The 21,312-nt window shown below is 37.3% G+C and overlaps 1 protein-coding gene across 13 annotated transcripts in view; it reads right to left on the reverse strand.

Annotated features, from left to right (window-relative positions):
* EPHA3 (EPH receptor A3) overlaps positions 1-21,312 on the reverse strand; it is a 218,298-nt gene that overhangs the window by 134,413 nt on the left and 62,573 nt on the right. For 6 of the 13 annotated variants that reach the window (XM_035540647.2, XM_035540645.2, XM_035540654.2 and 3 more), the window contains 2 exons: positions 15,237-15,316; positions 14,193-14,853 (listed from right to left, as the gene is read on the reverse strand). In XM_035540647.2, the coding sequence (XP_035396540.1) occupies positions 14,193-14,853; positions 15,237-15,316 (741 nt within the window). Of the gene's footprint in view, positions 1-14,192; positions 14,854-15,236; positions 15,317-16,507; positions 16,618-19,182; positions 19,236-21,312 lie in introns of all 13 variants that reach the window. The other 7 variants (XM_035540651.2, XM_035540652.2, XM_050708035.1 and 4 more) reach the window with 4 other exon arrangements.

The raw sequence follows: 21,312 nt of genomic DNA on the forward strand, positions 1-21,312 counted from the left end.
AGAAGACCAGTCCCAAAGCCCTTAGGCACACTGAAAGTTCAGTTCTATGAACATAATAATTCATGCAAATTTCTAAATTATAGGGCGGAAGCATGACAGTTGCAAACTGTTTCAATATATTTCTCATTGAAGCATTTCTCAAGCACACAGCTCTAGCTATAGTGAAACTATGATCAGGAGGACTCTGTAAAATAAAAAAACACAACCACTGAAAACAAAGCCCTCAGGTTATCATAACTCTTCTGCAACAAGATACATACAAGCAACTGGTGATATCTGTCGTAACTGACAAATTTTTTTTTTTAAAAAGCCTGGGTGTACAAATGTTCCATTAAATTTCTTACAATTACTCAGCATACAGAAAGCTTGCAGAACTGGGCCCTGAGTGATTAGAGCTGTAAAAATAACAGAGTATGCAGCTATCTACATTATAACCTAAGTTTTAGCTGGACCAATTTACATCCACAAACACATGGCTATTGCAAATAGCTGTGCTGGTGAAACTCAGCAGCTGATTTATCAGTAAGAAGCTATTTTTAGATGGAATATTTGCTACAGAACCTCTTTAAATGTGTATTTTTTTTTAATCAAGTTGATCACCTGAAATTTTGATTCCATTTATTAGTAAAATCACACAGCTAATTGCTATTGCTTTCTAACTGGATAATTTACACACTCAAATTAGCATCCCACAGACATTATACAGTTCATTGAAACGTTTATGAGTGCATGTTCGCATTAGTTATAGAGGCTAGCCAACTGGAATCTAAAAGAACACCGCCTAATATTAGCACTAACTGTTCTGTATTTTCAATTGCAATTTAATACAAAGTGGTTTTGAATAACTGGCAGAGCTGAAGATCTTCACTGGGTAAATTGGCTAAACAATTGATTCGTTCCTAATTTTGCAAACTTTATAATCTGATTTGTAAGGTATTTCAAAATACAAAAGGAAATGTATTCAGTGATTTATTGTAGTGCTTCCCTTAACTGACGCGTCGCTATTTAAGAGGAATAGCATTTTATCAAAAAGCCACATACGTTCTCATCCATACAAGAACTTCTTGTTGTTAAAAATGCTTGGCTCACTCCCATCATGAGATCAATGGGAATTTTGCAACTGATCTCAAAGACGGCAAGAGCAACCCCTCGCTCAGAGGCTTTGTATGTAAAGCGTAAAGACAAAAAAATACACTCCCCCAGGCAGCCATTGCCCAGCTCCCCACCCTCAGAGAAGGTGAAAGCAAGCTTTGCTGATGAGGAAAGCATTCCTCCTCGCCTGGGCCACTGCCGTTTCAGCTGACAGACTCCAGTGTACCATCATCTGTCTCCGTCACAGGTTCCACCGAGTCCTGCTGAGAGCCAGCGAGGAGCATCAATCCTCAGCCAAGCAGCCTGCCAACCGTTTGCTCTGGGAAAGCTGGCTTCCCCTTGCCCGCCCACTCCCTCTTACCAAAACAGGAATGCAGTAGACAAGGATAAAAAAAGTAGCCTGTGCAAAGTTCTGCAGGTCTGTCACAGCATGAGAAGGTGAAATAAAAAGTTACAACAACAACAACAACAACGAACAAATGAACGCTTTGATGTTATGAATAGCTGCTGATGCAGAAGGTGAGGCATGCTACTTGCACCCTAACTCCTTCCTCCTGCCTTCCCCACATCTCCACTCCTCAGGGAAAAGCAGCCAGACAGACTCTGGCCATTTTAGATGTTTTTTTTCTCTTCAGCTGAACTCCTCTAGAATGAACAAACCTGTATTTCTTTGGAAACTACAACTTAGAAATTATGAAAGCTGTGCAAGCATGATCTTGATGACTTTCCAGTGGGACTCATATTCTCCTCATAAAACTTTAAAAAGCAATAATACACAAAATCTTAGCCATCATACCTCTTCAGAGGTTATCAATGTGATATTAAGGAGCCTCCTGATGGGACCTTGTGGGAACGATACCCCACTACAACCAAAAGCTTCGAGTATGTAGCAGTCAAGATACTTTGACTCCAACTTTCTTCATAATTACAAAAGGAAGAATAGTGTGTTTTCTTCTTCACCAACTAGAAAGTTCCTCAGATTACAAAGGACATGACTACCATCCAAGAGTAAGTGTTTCTAAATTGGTTACAGAGGCAGTACGTAACCTTGTATTTATTGTTTGTTTTGTTTTAAAATCAATCCTTCTTGGATACAGCCAGATTTCCAACTCAAGGAAACAGTCCACTGAAAGTCAACAAAACACATCATCAAGCACTACAAGACAATTTGCAATGCTCCAAAACAGATTTACAGTCCACAATAAAAGACCAAAAGCCAAAACTGTATCAAAAACACATCATCTTTGACATTGGAATTGCTCTTGACTAAGTCCTAGATCACAGCAGCAGCAAAGATTTTTTTTTTTCAGTTCCAGATGATCCTAAAAAAAAAAAAAAAAAAAAAAAAAATCAGACATACCCTGCAGTACTATTAATACATATGTTTGAGTTCAGATGTTTGGGGGATCAGATAGACTTGGGCAAAACGACACAGGGAAAAATCCCCTTCCTACACTTAAACCTTAACTCTGGCAAAAAGATTGATGTAGAGGGCAGGAGCAGAACATGGCATCCAAGGTGCCTAAGAGATGTCAACACCTGGAGGAACAGGAGCAGCCCTGAGCTACATCTGATCACTGTGGCTGATCCAGTGCTTCAGAGGAAACTGAAAGTCTCAACTCAAAAATCGAAATCCTAAAGCATGGCATGAAAAAAACAGGCTGTAGATAAACAGCAACTTATGAAAAATTATCTGAACCAATATCCTCCTCTATATTTGTGAGACATTTATAACTAAGACCTTTTTTCTCTAGTAGAAAGAAACTACTTACACCACCACATATGTAGTCATAAAATGCATACACTTATTTTATGCTAATATATTAGAATATTTGCTGCCCTTAAGAGAGACAAGAAAACACCTGTACTTTGGATGATTATTTCAATCTGGTGGATGTGCAATCTGTGGATGCGCAATCTGTGGATGCACATCTGTGGATCTGATGCTAACATGCAAGTGTGTGGTAACAGCTTGACTGCTATTATTGCAAGACAGACAAGGAAGCTTCCCAACAGATGGATAACTGAGAGGCTATAAAATAATCCCTAATTATAAAAGAATTTGAGATAGATGGCATGCCTGAATTTTAAGGCAGTAATTTAAACACATTGGCCCTAAAAAACAATTATTGAACATGAAAACAATGAACTCCATTCCAAAGAAGCCCTTAATCCATCTTTAAAACAAACTTTCTACTAAACAGACTTCTACGTGAACACCTGCTTTTACCACAGAATTTGGGTTGTGGGCCTTTTTGTTTTTTGTTTATTTGCCCGTGTACATGTTTCTCAATTAAAAAATACATTTAACATCTAGGGGAACAACAAGGTCTACTCTAAGCTAAGGAACATGCTGAGAATTACAAGGTTGGGTTGTTACCACACTGCAGATGCACATCTGAGACTGAAATCCCATCGAGTGAAAACTAACGCGATTGATACTACAATTCCATCTCGGATTCACTGTGGATTAGAATGGACCACCATCACTGGCTACAGTGTGGGGGCAAAGACAAAAGGGAAACTATATACACATGTGTATGTACATACGTGTATATAAATACGTGTATATATAACCATTGGCAAGTCGCTAGCCTCATGCCCCTCTGTTAAGTGCTCTGCAGGCTAGGGTTAAAGTCCACTGGACAGAAGGAAGCTCTTGGGATCTCTATCAGGAAAATGCAGTACTCTGAGCTCAGGACAAGATGCAGCCCTTTGTCTGTGAAATCATTTCCACAATTTCTGAGACGCTGCTAGGTACTCAGTGCTCTTGAAAATTCAGCAATATAAAGCAACATTAAGGAAACACTTAAAGTTCTGGTCAGTACCTTAGAAGAGAAACAAAGGGACCATTTGCACACACCTTCCTCTGAGGAAAAGATTTCTGAGAAAATAGCACATCCCTTCTAGACTACAACTTCATTTAGACAACCTTTATTGAAACATAGATGTACGTGTCTCAGTTTACTGTAGTTCAGATAGGATTTAAATCTTCCAGTGTAATACATTCATTACTATTATTTTATTATCATCATTTACAAATAATTCAATTCAAGACTCGTGTCAAGCGACTACCATATACCCAAACACAGACATCTAACAGCCAACGTGATTATTATTTTTTGTCCTGAAACTTGTACATCATCTCTAGCAGTTAGGCACGGAGCAAAATTACGTGGAGATGCTTGTTTGCCTTTAAAGACACCATAAAATCCTACTCCTGTCTCAACTCAAATCAATACGATTTCCCTTCTCATGACGGCTTTACTTTCCAAATTTATTTATGAATACTTACAGCAGCATTTAGATTTTAATAGAAAAAAATACGTAGGCACATTTTACTTACCCCAGTAAGTTTTTCCCTCCTTTCTTCTCTCTTCCTGTTTGCTTTCCTGTTCTGACCTTTTTGAAAATACTGTCTCTGGCTTTCTTTCTCTTCCACCATCTGCTGGTACTCAGTGCAGGTAGAGAAAAGATACAGAAATCGATTCCCCTTTTACAGTTAATTTCATTGCCAGTTCATCCCCTCACACGGCAGTAGAAACAAGACCTCCGTCGCTTATTAAATGGCGCACAAGTAGTAATCAAATGCCTTTCTAATTCCATCCCAAGTTAACAAATACATATTCATATGGCCTTGAGGTGAAGGCTCTGGACACCACATCTTATCAGTCAAACTTGGCCCTGAAGTCACAGAGGTTATGCACCATATAATGGCAGTTTAATGAATGGTCTGTTAATTTATGAAATAGAAGGTTCATTAGCCATGGTCAACTGAGATTTCTGAACGTTTTCTTCTGCTAATATGCCCTGCTTCCTACCCAACTCTCATTTTTTTCAGGGTGAACGCCAGTTTTAGAGCTGGAACAGTGATCTCATGTTCATGGTTAACACACCTTGACTTCAATTCAAGTCACAATCCCACAGCCCTGCTTTAGTTTTCCACGATTCTTATGGGAGCAAAACCTGGAAATTCCTAGAACAGATTTGAAGAGCAGCCTGTTAAAATAACTGCCCTTACCTGTCATATTGGTATTAGGATCGCATTACTGAGGGGAAAAAAATAAAAAGAGAAAAATTTTGTTGGAGTTTCAGAGAATTCAAGTTGTTTTGTAATCTGAAGAACACTAAAGCAGCTGGAGATGCCCCATTAAACTGGAACTATGCAACATTGAATAATTTGCTTGTACTTCTTTGTATAACAATAATGACAATTATGCCATTCAATATGATAGCAAAGGAGCAGTTCTTATTGCATCTTATGGCCTCCTAGAAATAATATTAAAATCTTGTTCTGCAATACACTTATAAATAAAACAATTCTATAGATGCATACCTAAATCTTAGAATTAGATCTACAGAGATCGAGGGACTCTTCAGGTTAGGTGAAATCTCTGTATAATGTTGCAAAACATCAAAGAACATATTTAATAACTGACTTTAATATAATGTTAGCCGAACTTTATGGCCTTTCTTTCTTCAGCTGGGTAACAGATGACCACTTCAACATGTTTTACTGCTTTATAATAATCAGCTTAAGAGATTTTTTTTCCTAAAAGAAAGATATTTTTTTCTTCCTTAAACAACAAGTTTGTTCAACATATTCCCATTATTTAGCATTCAAAAAAAATTAAAAAAATGCATTCTTAGACATAAGTAGACTGTTGGTGGAAGATTGTTAGTTGCTTGTTTATTGGCATTTCTTAGAGCTAAAAGCTGGGTACTTCCAAGTAATTTCTTCTGTTGTTCTCCTTGCATTAAAAATCTGTGCCAAATCAAAGTGAACAGAGCCTACATATTATACTCAAGACTATTTTTTGTGAAAAGCTGTTCCTTCAGATTGGAGGATTTTGAACTCCTGATGACGACCTCACTCCAACATACGAACTGACCACTACTAATGCTTATGCTAACCATAAAATTGATTAGGTTTCCCGTTATTCACATGCCCAATTTACTAGAATTAAAGTATACGAATAAAGGCAATGTGACATAAGTGAATGCTTAAATAATCTGTTAAAAACAAATGAACTCATGAATTAATCATCTCCCCTAACAAAGCATGTCATTTTGGTTGAAAAAACTTTGAAGGAATTGTACTATGAAACTCTGATATGTTTTTACAGCACAAAGAGTGGCCCAGACAGAGTTATAAACAACTATTTTTTTTTTTTTAAGCATACAACCCTTTCCTGTCTCTTAATCATGATTGTTACTCAAAAATATTATTTTAAATTATTTACAGAAGAAATATCACAGGATAAGGTACGATTCAAGAAAAAACAAGCGTAACGACTGGAAATAACAATGGCAAGTAAAAATGCATTACTTCAACTATATTGTTGAAGAGAACTGTCCTGTATCACTTCTGCAGTTATTCAGGGCTGGCATAATGTCAACTTTCACCATATGTTTTTTCTTCCCTTGTTGAAAGTGAATCCTTCTGTCAAAGAGCAGCTGTTCTAAATTATCACATCAAATTTTAACCTTACAGTAGACAACCACTGAACCCACAGATTCACAACAGTGAAATAGTTTGCCTCCTTGACCTATGAAGGATTTGTCCTTGTTTAAGTCTACTTCTGCCTTAGCACAACAGATATGCCAATTGTCGTGGTATAAGATGTGGACAGGTACTTAGAGCTGAAACCACAAACAAATTCTAGACAATGAATTTCTCATCTTCTAATCCTTCATAGGTGTGAAGTCCAAGTTATTACTGTTCATGTTGTGCTATCAAGAATAAAAAGCAATTTCAATGAAAAGAAAATGGGACATTACGAATGCAACTCATTATTGGGTTTGTTTCTTTGGATTACAAACAATTCCAATACTTCTGCAGTCTAAGTGTTTCAATAAAGTCTGATATCAATTACTGGTTATTTAGATGTCTGCTAACAGCATGTTTTGACAACATCCTTCACGCTGAGGAGCAGCGGACATATATATATTCTTGTCTTCCTGTACTCATCTTTCAAGATGGTTCTTACTTTAAGAGCATTTTTGTGGAACAGTATCAAAACTTGCAGCTCTCACTACAATTGCTCTCTATTAAAGTCTAGTGCCAGCTGTCAGTTGTAATGCAAACCACCCCTGTTAGCCTTTACAAGCTCTGCTCTGGAACTAACAGGCGATTGTCAAATAACTATGCACAGGCACAAGTGGCAGATAAACCGATGGAAAAAGTGCGTGCTCAGTGACTTCACACTGACAATGCAATCTTCGTGCCACTCCAAGCTAAGCTTCTACTCAAAGTCAGCAAAGATAGTAAAAGCAAAACATGTTCAGGATGATTCTATTAATTTAGCTTTTAATCTTCTGAAAACCTCCAAAGAAGCAAAGCCATTAAAATGAAAAGGTTAAGAAAATGCCACCAGCATCCCTTAAGATTCTTGGTGAGATACTTGAAGTAAAATCCTGTGCAAAAATTCAACAGTAGTGGTTTTGAGCATATAAGAATCTTTGACAACATAAGGTGCAGATTTCTAAGTTAAAAACCAAATACATGTCTCACACATACTTGTTGAACTGTGGAGAATCTGGATCTGCATCAAGTATATGCCACAGCTTTATTTATTTTTTTTGCTGCTGGAAAAGCAGGTGAAGGACATGAGGAAGGAATTATGTGCAGTGTGGCTCTTAGGCATGGCAAGTGCCACCTCTACACCAGGAGAGACCTGCACTGAACAGACAGTGAAACGATATTAAGTTGCATTTTGCCAGTTATTAACATTTTTGCAATTATTTTATTTTCTGACCACACATGTCCATTACCAGACTTGTTTCAAATACACTCTGAAAATTCATTTCTTAATTACCTGCTCATATAACATGCTGACAACTTGGAGAAAAGTATTAGAAAGCTTTTTTTAAGGAACACTAATACTAGGTTTCTAATCAAGGAATATTAAAAAATGAATAAAGATATTTAAAGATATTTTAGAAAGCTTTTTTAAAAGAACACTAATACTAGGCTCCTAATCATTACATATTAAAAAAAAAAAAGAAGGAATAAAGATATCTGTAAAACAAGTGTTTGTTTAAATATGCCTGTCAAAATCTGCAAGAAATTAAAATTTCTTTGCAGGTAACTACAGAGCAAATGCTTTCTAACTTGAGAATCTGTACAGTATCGTACCAAAAAAATTCAATTCTCATAATTTCAGAATATATATATATATAATTTTGGCTTGTTTAGGATATATGAAAAATGTGTTCACAAACCACAACATTGTGCCCAAGCAGTTTTACCTTAGAAATCTGCATTTTTTAATCTACTTAGTTTATGATATACAAATTGGAGAATTTTTTCCAAATTTGTAACAGAAAATATTACATAAAAAGTTGGCTATGATCTTTCCAAAGCGCTCAGAGCAGAATTAATTTTGCCCATATGAAAAATCATCTTTGTATCTCTGAGATAAATTTTGCAAGATTTAAATAAATTCTAAGAAAAAAGGTAAATCCTTCATTGTGTGTTCTGTTTATGTACTTATAGAATATAAAGTGAATGAAAACAATGAATATTTTACAAATAATGTGATTTATAATTTATAGCTGCTGTCATTTTAAGTTTACTAGCTTGAGAGACTGAGTCCTTTAAAAATAAAAATAAAAACAAAACATCTCTCTTCCTTTTTAAAATTGGAAACATACTTCAAATCTAAGGAAAAAAAACACCTCAAACCTCTGCTTTAAAAAATAGGAATCCATATGCTTTTTCTGGTTTAATGTAACAGGCAACTCTCTTAATAGTTATTTTATTATATATGTATATCATATATATTATCATATATATATATGATCTTCATATGACCAGTTCCCACATTTAGCAAAACTGTTCCTATACAGTGCCTAAGAGTTAAAATCACACACTTCAGTACTATAAGCAACACATCCTGACTCACTCAGCTATTTCCAAGGGAAAATGTTATCGTCTTTGCAGTTGCACCAAGCATGTGTGCCTTCCGTCTGTCTTCACTTGCACAAAGCTAAACAGTTCCTCGCAGTACCTTTGTTCTCTTCACGTGTAAGAGTTGTCTTTTATCTACTGCTACAAGCAAGTGAAATGTATATTTACTTATTCAGAGACAAAATGATTATTTAAAGCATAGAAAAAAAAAGTTTTCCATCCTAAGTATTAATGTTGTTTTGCATATTTTTATCTCAAGTGCAGTATTCATTCTACTGAAAGAATCAAGCATTGAATGCAATGGTTCAGATTTAGCAGTCACAGATGGCATTCCTTTCATATCTCTAGAAACTCACAGAGAGAGTAACATGATTTGGGATATGCTCACTATACAACTTAAAGCATTGAATAATTTAGTGTTAGTAGAAATTTCATGAAGTCTTTTTTGCAATAACCAGGCACACTTCACCTCTCCCTCCCTCACCCCTTACTCCCTTTCCTTCCATTCAACCCACCTGATTAATTGCTAAAAGTGATATACATATGGAAGGGCCATCAGAATAAATCCTCTATTTTTCTTCTAGCTTTGTCATAGACAACATGTCAGTCACTTGTGGTTAAAGCTTACAATTTTATTACATACTTTTACAAGGAAGTTTACAATTCGGACTTGCCCAATTCCAGCAACTAAAATTCAGAACTCCCCCTGAAATGGTAGTATGCAGAAAATGTAATTTTGTGCTTAGAGTCATTCCTTTCAGGCCCACAAATTTCGTTTTCCTTTTGATAACTGGAGTTGCAAGCCTTTTTTTGGTCTCGAGGCTCACCTGTTAACACCACTCAAAAGAACGTTCAAGCTCACTCATACTTCCACGTGGATATACGATTGTACACTGCATGATTGCTAATTATCATCATGAAAAATACCATTCCCCATGTCCAACTAGGCTTTCTGAAGCACACGAAATAAACCAACAAAAGAATAGACACGTTTGGGATGGAAGAGGTTTATTAGTCCAACCTTGCTAGCGCAGGATTTGCTTTGTCAGCTGGTTACTGCATTTTTTAAAGAAACATCTCCTGAAAGGAGTTTTCCACCATTATTTCTCTGAGGAAGCTTCCAAATTACTACAGAACTAACAGCAAAGACATTTCTTCTAATGTTTATCCTACATTTACCCATTTATTTTGATACTGTTACCCCAACTAACCAACCTTCATATCATTAAGGCTGTTTCCTTTGTGTATCATTCAAAGCTAAAGCGAGCCTAGCTTCTCCACATAAAAATCGCTCATGGGACAGGTGATGTGAATGCTCCTTTCCAAACTTTATGCCACTGCATAAATTCCTGGTATACTTGCAAACTGAATATTACATGCAAGCCTCATTGCCCTTTTCATAAAAATCACAGTTTACTTTAAATATCTACAGAGGCAGTCACAATGGATGACTCAGTCAAAAAGGATGAGTGAATGTATGGAGAAATTACTCTGTCTTCCAAATAAGAAGGCACTGAAAGAGAGGGAGAGCCTGAAAAATAGACAGCAGAGATAACAGACGAGAGAGATCCAGACTCATGTTAATAGAGAACTGAAAAGGTAGCAGTTATGTATTATTTCTTACTATATAAGGATATGGAAAACCTTACCCAACTGACTTAAAACAGAAGACAAACACATTAGAAGGTATGTTTTTTCACACAGGACAAGTTATGGAATTCACTGCCATAAAACTTACAGATATGAAATATACTTGAGTCAAAAAGGTAGACAAATTAACAGGTGGCAGGTCACTGATTCCTATTATATATAGTTTTTCTTACAACACGTGCCTTAAGGCTTTGTAACTCGCTGGCTGATTGGTAAAAGCCAAAGAGCACACCTAGTAAAGGAGTGCTTTATTCAGTTTCTTATGTTTTTCCTTAAGAATCTGCTCTGAGATTCTGTCAGAGAAAGAATACTAAGGCGCATAAACCTGCTTCGATCTAATTCACTACAGCTGTTTTATGGGAAACAAATGGAAAAGATGAGCTATCCACGTTGACTGCAGAATCAACAGAAGACTCTCAGAAGGTGTTCAGTGTGCAGTTCTAACCACATTTTTTTTCTAATCAAAGGTTAAAACAGTAGTTCTAAGAGAAAAGATGCTATAAAGATGTAGTTTGGACAAGATGGTATGAAGACAATTTAGAAAAGACATTGTGAGGAAATAGCCTTATTTAACCATGAAATATTACATAAAGATTGAATAGACAAAATCACTATGACGCATGTGCTGACAAAGCTCCAATAATAAACAGTGTACAATGGATTAGATATTCTATATTTAGTTAACTACTGCATATTAGATAACACAGATAAAAAGTATGAAAGAGTAGCTTCTCCAATATAGCACAAACATGACATCTTACCTTACCTTATATAACCCTACTCCCTACAAAATATTTAACAGGTGCCAAAGTCTTTGCTAGAGGAGGTGTTAAATCTTAAATGTTAAATGCTGTTAACTGAAGTAGATTATGAAGACCAACATTCCTTGAGCTGATGTATACAACTGCCTTTTGAGAAATTGTTTCTCCACACCCTCACAATACTGAGGACGCATATGGTCACAGCAAAATGAGCCCTGCTTCTTTATCTGACTGACAGGTGGATACCATACTGCTCAACTTGTAAAATGTTGATCAGCTGGTAGAACTAAGAACAGAACAACAATCTTACCGATGAGAACCAAGACGCTCAAACCCAATAGCCCAGTCTTGGCTTTTCATAGGGTATGTTTGTATTACACCAGTAAGAAAAGAGGCTTGAGCCTTATGTCCTCTTTTCCTGGTTAGACAGAGAAAGGGAAGCAGTCTCAGAAGCACGTTGAAAATGGTATAAATTGTGTTATTTTGAGGGTGTGACTATGCCTTAATATTTTGCCAAGTACTGAGACGGGATGTTCTCAATAAAATTTAAATGGGCTGATTACATACCATTAGGGTCCTTCATTTTAATCGTCACAATGACACTGTTTCGAAAAATAGCATTACTAAAGCAAACAAATTAAAAATAAAATATTAAAAAAAAAAATTAGAAACTGTCCAAATACAGGATCAAGTAGTGATGGCCATTGTAAGTCGGTGAATGCTTCCATCTACTGCGAAGACAAAAATTTCTATTCATTGCTATTCCAAACTTCATCTGAGCATTTTTTTTTCCCTCAATTATGCCTTGATTCCAGCCCATACTTGCAACATCATTTTGACTGTTCTTCACACTCTACGATCCTGACTATACGGTTCTCTTGCTGACAAACAACCAAACCCACCCCCCCCCCCCCCCCCCCCCCAAAAAAAATACAGAAGGATTAAGAGGAGAGAAGAAAAGAAAAGGAAAGGAAAGGTGCAAGAGCAGCCTTCAGCAGGAGGTCAAAGCATATACTTAAAACTGAACTTTTTCCAAACCGTCCAACTCCTGCTGAGTTGCTGATACAGACAAATGGGAGGTTTTGGATTACTGACTGCCTTTAGAGTGCCACTTCAATCACACCACACTGAAAATATTTGATAAATATGACTTCCAATAAAAGTTAGCAGAACATTATATGTTAAATCAGAATAAACCAGGATGACCTGTCACTATTGTTAATGGTTTCATCATGCATCACTCCCTTGATCAACAGTTGGTGAGGAAGTTAGAAAAAAAAAAAAGATGAAGAGAAATGATAATAGTTCCATGATCTGATTTTATGCCTTCAAAATCATGAATGATATACCCATACACGCATGTAAACTCACCCTAATCTCTGCAGAACAGAGTAGGAGCTGCCTGGCCCACCCCAAGCATCTGACAACCTGTTTTTAATAACAGGATTTATTTTATTTTACTAAGCTCAACTCTCGTTTGCTCACTTGTTTGCCACTTTCTGCAGTGATTGTCTTTTTGCGCTCATGTATAACTGAAATTGCAAACCAACTGCTCTCAACTGTCTACAGGGAAGCAAGCTCTATAGTTAGCTAGATCTTACCCAACAATTAGAAGAATATCACCAACTTTTCAACATTTTTAAGCATAGCTATAGGAGGCCCTAGATAAAGCATTCCTGCACACCAAAATAATCTCTCCTGGTTTTAGCTCTTAGCAGAACAGTTCAACTCATTTTTCCTAATATTTGTAACTAACTGCATACATAAAAGCTCAGCTCCCCTATTTATTCACTGTGAGGACAAAAACAATTTAAAATCTACTTAAAAGCAAAACCAAGTAAAAGACACTCATACGCTCCTCCAAATCCTCCGAGGCAAGACACCATTATTAAAGGAACAGGTTTCACAACTACTGTGGCTATGCCTACTCTTGTTTGGTGAGCTCCTAGTAGCCCCCCAAGACTTGCATGTTAACTTTCATTAATTTGCTTAACTAAAGACAATTTTAACAAAGCCAGCACCCTTTCAGGCACTCTGCAAAAAGAGGTTAAAAACTCAAGCGTCACAAAATCCAAATTATACTCTTTGAAAAAGCAAAACATAGATCAATGTTTTGATTAATACTGAAGTTAGATAAATATTTTATGCATTCTAATATCATTAAAGAAAACATTTCTAGGAAAAATCAACATCTCTGCTGTAAGTCTATTCTTGGGAGCATTCACATAACCACAGTTTGCAGAAAACAAAGGTTTGCAAAAAATGATATTGAGTTAAATGAAGGAGCCTTAATGAAAATACAATTTTGAAATTCAAACATTTTTCCAAATATATCTGCATTTAGGGACTACATTGCCTGAAATAATGCTATTTTTTCTGACCAACTCCAACTAATCAATGCAGCTCAGCAGCAGATACCAACTACTTATACACTAACACACAAAGTTAAAAAAAAATCACACAAAGAATAAAATATTTTGACATAACACATTTGAGAAAAGTTTAACTACTGAAAGGAAACCCAAGAGTAGTAGAGAGACTGTATTTGCTACATACTGTATTAACTAAAAATCAATTTTTCAACCTTGTCAAATATTTTAAAATCAAATTACATTACTTACAGAGATCAAATAAACCCCATTTTCACGGCAATTTTATGGACTAATTTATTTCTCTCAAGAATTTGCAGAAAATTAACATGACCCAATACACAGAGTAGGGACATAAAGTGAAAGCCCTGTTAATAATCAAACTGTGAACATGGAGTGCATCGTTACCTTGGCAGGCAAAGCCTCTTTCTTCATAGCCAGCATTACACAAGCACTTCCCTATGGGCACTAGCCATTCTCCTTCCGTACTGCAGTACATCTTGGGCGGCTCTTCCTCCTTGGAATGGTTGACACAAGAACCCCGCACCTCCACCAGTGACTGGGAGTCCATGGGAACCGTATCTGGAAACACGGCGAGGTTCTTGACAGTGAAAGGGCACTTTTTGAAGTACACTCGCACTGAGACTAAGGCAACACACGCACCTACATCTTGAAAAGCCAAGTAAAAGCCTTTCCTGCTAACAGGCCCCACCTCACGGACTTCTGTATTCAGCTTTAAAATTCGGTCCCCAAGATCCATTTGGGTGAAGCTCTCATCAGCCGCAATGGTGTCAATCTTTGTAAACTGATGCTCTCTGAACTTTACCGAATGGTCATCGTCAGATTCCATGTAATACAGATTGAAAGTCTCTTTGCAAGTGCCCAGAACTAGAGGAATACTATTGCAGTCCCTCAAGGTAAACTTGAGCTCCACATATATCTTCTGAGCTGAGTTGCGTGGAATCCAGTTTGTTCGCAGCCAATTGTTTTGACTGTGATCCATAACATTACACACCTGGTAAGTTCTGATTGGAGTATAATGCTCATCAACACCACTGATCTCTTCCCACTGGAAGAAACAAAAAAGAGGAAAAAAAAGAAATATCTTAAGATTAATGAGCATACTAATAAAAATCCCATTTAGAGACAGAAGCTGTGAAAAAGCAAGCCCAAATAGGTCTGATACCACTTTGGCCATTACTATAAAATAGTCAGTAAAGTCTGGCTCACCTTGCACTTACTATTTTTCTATTAAAACTTACAAACATTTTCAATGAACATAGAATTCACTCGTAAGAAGCCAGCTTTTACCAAGTTATTCCAAGGTGGCATGAAAGGTACTACAGCTGTTTTACACTTACTGAAAACTGGTTTCTTAAACTAATGGTAAATGTTTACTATGCAGTGCTTTTGATTGTGATCCCAACGTGTCTTTACTACAACCACACTCACCTCAGACAGAAGAGGGTCCTCTCTAGAACACCACATTTGCACTGTTAGAATCAAGCTGTACTTCAAAGACTCAAACAAGACTCAGAGTCCAGACATAAAAAAAAAAATAAAAAAGCCATTGACTCCTGCTGAAATTCCACATAGAATAACATTTTACATGCTTTAAGTTTCTTCAAAGCATGACAGTTGATTTTGCTCAAGATATATGTCTTCAGGACAAGTAGTCCAGTTTAGCTCACTTTCCAGATTTATTAAAATTTACTATCAACTTAGTATCTCAGTTACTAAATTCTTGCGTATACTCTATAAGCTATAATGCTAAAATAGATTTTGAAGAATATGTTGTCATTGTTCGGTTTGGAGCTGACAAACGTACTTGACCCAGATAGGGAAAGAATGGGTTTCCTATTTGTGAATGACTCATGGGCCAATCCCACCTGGATTCTGAAGTCAGTTACAGGACAGGAATATTTGCCATTCACAGGAAAAAAAGAAATCCTATAGGGGTACTTAAAAGTAAATATTTACCATTAAGGCATTCACCATACACAACTGAGTGAATTCATATGCATCTTCCTTTGCTTTCTCCCCAAATGGATGACTATGACCACTTGTTTGTTTTTCTTTTGTTTTTCAAGTCACAACTTTTCAACTTTTATCCACACAAAACCAGCAGCTGTTCTATATTCTGAGTCTTATAATACAAAATGAAGGAGCCTGACCACTAGAACTAAAATAATCCTTGCCATGAACATCACCTGTTACAGGATTACACCATCATTTAGGTCAAAAGGGACCCCATCCACCCCAACTCCCTGCTCAAGCAGGGTCAGCTAGAGCAGGTTGCTTAGGATCATGTCCATTCAGGTTTTTGACCATCTCCAAGGTTGGACACTCCACAACTTCTCTGGGCAGCCTGCACCAGTGTTCAGTTGTGTTCAGAGTACAAAAGTTTTTGCTTGTGTTTAAATTTCAGTTTGTACCCACTTCCTCTTGGCCTTCCACTGGGCACCAGAGGGAAGTCTGTTTCCATACTCTTCATGCACTGCCATCAGGCATTTATACACACTGCTAAGATCCCCCTGAGCCTCATCATCTTCTTTTCTATGCTTCAAACTTAATTACACAATAAAAAAGGCCAACTCCTATCGTGATAATGAAGTGTATCCTAATAGGGCATATGCCAGCACAGTGGCTACAGAAATCCCTGTTTCCCTGTCACCCACATACACAGCCTTTGCAAAACAAAACAAAAACAAACAAACACACACCCACAAATACTGTCCCACAGTAGCGACCAGATGCAGTGCACCTCGGGAGCAGCACAGCGTAAAACAGAACTACTGCGTGGTTCAAGTCCGGGTGTGAGATGTGAAGTAGACTGAAATACATATGTTACGAGAAATCACTGCCACCCTCGGAGAACAGAGACAAAGAAAAATTTCTTCCAGGAAAGCATTTTCTCTCAAAAATCAAGTCACGTCAATGCTATATTTAAGATCTCAGTCCAAGAATTATTCATTTTACATAAGCACCTTTTGCTGAAGTGTCTTCAAATACTGCAGAGAAAACACTGGGAAAGGATTATTCCCACTTAGCAGACAATGAAACTAAGGTGCAGAAACAGCAAGTGCCTTTAGAGAGTCTTTGCTTTGCAAGACACACTTATTCCACCCTCCTCCCCTCTCTCTCTCACACATGGAAGAAGGGAAGAGAGAAAGAGAGAGAGGGGGACAGCAAGAGGGAGAAAAAGGAGTTGGCCGTATCACAGTAACATCTGAGAGTACTCAGTCCCAACCCACCAATGCAAGGATGTTTTGGTATGACTAAGAGCTGCTCTGCACAATGAAATTGTCCACACACCACTGAAGATCTGATTTTAAATCATGTTATTAAACCAGCAGATAAAAACAGTGTAAATACTCTTCCTTTAATTGAAACTAAGTTTATTTTAGTTCATTTTAGGGAACTGACTATACACAAGTTTTATCTCTTCCTGCCTGCTTTGGCAGAGCTAAAATCAAAGTCTTTGCATATGCACATGGCAGCTGAAACGCTGCAGCAAGCCGTGCCACACTGTGCTGCCGGAGAGCTAGCGGTTCTGGGGCTTTGGGAGCCAAGGCTACTGCACCAGAGCCCATGGTCACCGAAGAGCTGGGTGCCCCGTGGCAGCCCATCGTACAAGGACCTGCCCTCAGCTGCACGAGAGGCATCTGGACCCTAGCTCCCAGCCTCAGCTCTCAAAACTCTCCAGAGGACCTTCCTCTGATATCCATCCTTGTACTAGTACAGCCCCCTGAGCCAACAGACTAACCTCGGTGCAACAAGCCATTCAGGTGCCATCATTGTCTCACAGGAAGATGGATACACCTACTTAACTACAGGTCCTACCTGGACAAATAAAAATTCACCTACAAAGTTCAACTACTAGATGAAACTAGGCAAGGTTATGAAACAGCATGTTATGGACATTTAAAGCAGCTCACAGTGATCCATAAGTGATCTACTTATTCTCTCTTCCATAAAGTTTTCTCATCGGTTCAACGTATTTTACACATCCAATGGGAGATAGAAACAAAATAAGAAACTTGCAGCATTTAAAGCATCTTTACAGCAGATGTTATTTTTCTGGACAAATCTCACTGTAAATTTTGTTCATAGCTTTCTTATCTGGCATGCCTACGCAGGGAGCTGAATTGCATGATAAAGGTAGCACCACATCTATGTTCTTCACCTACAAGTTGCAACGAGCAGTTATCACTTCATTAATTTGTAACGAAGACAGAATTGCTGGGAAACAATTGCCACCATGTCATTGCCACTTGCATAAACAAGACTTAAAATCTATCATTTAATGCTCAAGTACTGCTGAATGGAAGGCACACTTGACCAAAATACTTAAACTGTCACAAAACTATCAAGATTGCAGCTAATGCTTTAGAAAGAGCTAAGGTGAAAAGTAAGTCAGTGAAACTACAGGAAGAGTTCCCAAATCAGAACGTTTATCAGATTCACATAGGTTGATGACTTTGATAATTCTGATAATCAAACTAAAGAAACAAGCAGTACTACATTTACATTGTTCATACATCACAACTTTTCCCAGTAAGCTATCATACTGCCATCCCCAAGTGATCTTAATTCTAAACAGACTACGAGGCTTAACTGCTCTTCATGACTTTTTTTTGAATACTACCAATGGCAGGAAACAAGAGACTGCTTTCACCAGTAGAAAAATCTCTCTCTCTCTCTCTGATATTCCCAGTAAATTCCCAGTAACTTGTATGCTCAAGTCACACTGACTGATGAAGTTGGGACAGAATGGATTTTTATTTCTGGAACAGATATATTGCAGCGAATATGTGTTTTTGTTTGTGTGTGTGTGTGCGCGTGTTTTGTGGGTTGTTTTTTTTCCTCTTCTCCTTCCCTTTTCTTTACAAAGAATTTGTGCATTTCCTAGGATGCCACACTAAAACATTCCTTGCAAATATAGGAACCTCAGGCACAAGTCCTCAATTCTTTCACTCCTCCTGTGGCATACTTCAGTTTTTGTGGCCTTTACCCTTTATTATCAAAAATCTTAAGTTTATATTAAGAAACTGAGGGCTATTAGGTGATTTACAATACAACTCATATGCCACTGCATGATTCCAATGAACTAAATCCTATCTTTCAGATTCTCATTGCTATAAATGACTATAAAACTCCTAAAAATGGTGTTTGATTATTTTTCAAGGCACCTACAGAATTCAGGCAGCTATCTTCTCCCGGAGACTCCATTGATGTTCCCAGGCAACAGTCTAACAATATCTATCTACAATTTTACTTTCCATCAAGAAATTTGGTATAATGTTATATTTGGTAAGATTGACAGGCACCATTTAGATACATCCAACTGTTCTTAAACATAAAAAAGTAATTCTGATTGTGGCTGGGTGGGACGTACCTTGAACTACACAACCGCTACGCACTCCAGAATACAGGTTTGGGGGGACATTGCTGAGAAATCAGAACAAACGTGGTAACTTGGTGAAATGATTCCAAAACCTCAAAAAAACATCTTCATGTGCTAAGATGCCCCAGCCTTACTAAGAAGAGCAGTCAAACCACTGCTTGTTTCTAAATGAATAAAACACGTGATATTTTTCTTGTCAGTGAAATTGCTTTTTGCTATCTATGAGGTGTTCACGTAAGCCACCATTCAAACCCTTCCCCAAATCACTTTTTGCTCAAATACTGAAAACTGACCCTGCTGTCATTTGCTGGCTTTTAGCATTCAGTACGATTTCTCAGTCAGCAAAAACACCATCTTTATTACACTTCACTCAGCAATGACAGAAAAGTATGCCTTCCCGTGTACACACACTTTCTGCCTTCTGCTACTCATTGAAGCAATTCCCTTTCCAAACAAAAACATTACGATAGGAATCTCACGTTTCAGATAGTCAATGTATCCAACTTACTAACATTCCACTGACAGAATACCCACTGGCTCCTAATATCTTTTCTTTTCTTATTTCCCCCTTGGTTGCCAGGCAATTACAATACAAAGAGGTAAACAAGCACGAAGCCTGGTATCCTACACATCTATGGCTCATGCTTGGCATCCAACATGGATTCTGCTGTCTAACAAAAGATGAGTGCAAACAGAAGTCTTTCTGATTGGGAGCATTAATGCGCTTGTTTTCACTCTCTCCCTCTCTGTCCCCCCTCCCATTGCTTATTTTCATAAATCTTATAGGAATTTCAGTCTCCAGAGACCTCAGCTCCACTGTGAAGCTCTGTGAAAATTCACCTCTGGGTTCAAAAACCATTACGTGGCATCATCATCTTCTTCCCTGTATATACACACAAGTAAGTGCACGTGTCTCTGTGTAGTTCCAACTCCTTCAGAGATCATGCTAAAAAGAAGGCAGATATGGGCCACAGTGCTTAAAACAGTAAGATTAGTGTAGACCCTGTTTATTTCTAAAAATAAAAAATAAAAATCTGTATTTGCAAGCAGAGAATCAAAATGGTCAAAATGTTCTGTTCTGAGCTGAAGTTAGACATACGAGGGCTTCATGCAGTACTTGGAATGCTGAAATATTCCAAAGTTCAGTTCCATCAAGTACTGAGATCACTGACCAGCAAACATTTGAGACAAGACACTATATCATACTAATACTGTTTGGAATTAGCGTTTGCCTCAGTGAGTTTACAGTTACATTAAATTTACATGAAATTAATAATTTTGGACACAAGGACAAAAGTTACAGCTGACAATTCAGAAAAAGACTCCTGATCATGAGCATAATGGAGACATTTCCCACTAAAAAGTTATCTCCATTGAAACTACGAGATTTCCATCACAAAGAAGTATTTGACTTAGTTTTTTCCATGAAATCATTAAAAAGGTTGGATCCTAGAACTTATATTTAACATCTATATGTTTGTGTCACAAAAAAGTTCATTTTCTTGTCATGGAAAATGGAAGTGCTAACAATAAATATATTCCTAACCAAACAAATTCAGTTCCTATTACATCTTTGTCAACTTGATATTACAAGAAAATTGTTTCATGTATTTGTCACTGGAAAAGTTAAGGATCCTTCAGCATTACACAGTGCTCTGTTATTTATCTTAAAGTGTGGGAAATTAATCCTCACTGTCATAAATCTTTCATTCACTTGTTGGTCTGTGCCTGACACTTGCCTAAGAATCCATAATCCTGCTTTCAAGGGACATCAGCAATTAACTTTACTAAGAGCATGAGCACAGCCTGAGTTGAAATGCTCAAATAAAACCCCAAGTATATCCTGTGAAAGATGCCTTGTGATAAGCAAGACTTTCAGAGAAGACTAAAAACTGAAGACATACTTCTGTTGGGGAAAAAAGAACAATAAATCTTTAAGCCCAGCCATTACCATCGTAGGCATCTGTATCTTTAGAAAAGATCCCAAAAGATCTACAAGTCATTTTCTGACAACTTTCTGCTTCTTACCTTAATTAAGTGAAAAGATAATTCATAATAAGTATGAAACATCAGACATATTCTATACCATGACAACATAAACGGCAAGATCAAAGGCCTCAC

The sequence above is a fragment of the Cygnus atratus genome, chromosome 1 (genome assembly GCF_013377495.2).
Source record: "Cygnus atratus isolate AKBS03 ecotype Queensland, Australia chromosome 1, CAtr_DNAZoo_HiC_assembly, whole genome shotgun sequence".
Lineage (NCBI taxonomy): Eukaryota > Metazoa > Chordata > Aves > Anseriformes > Anatidae > Cygnus > Cygnus atratus.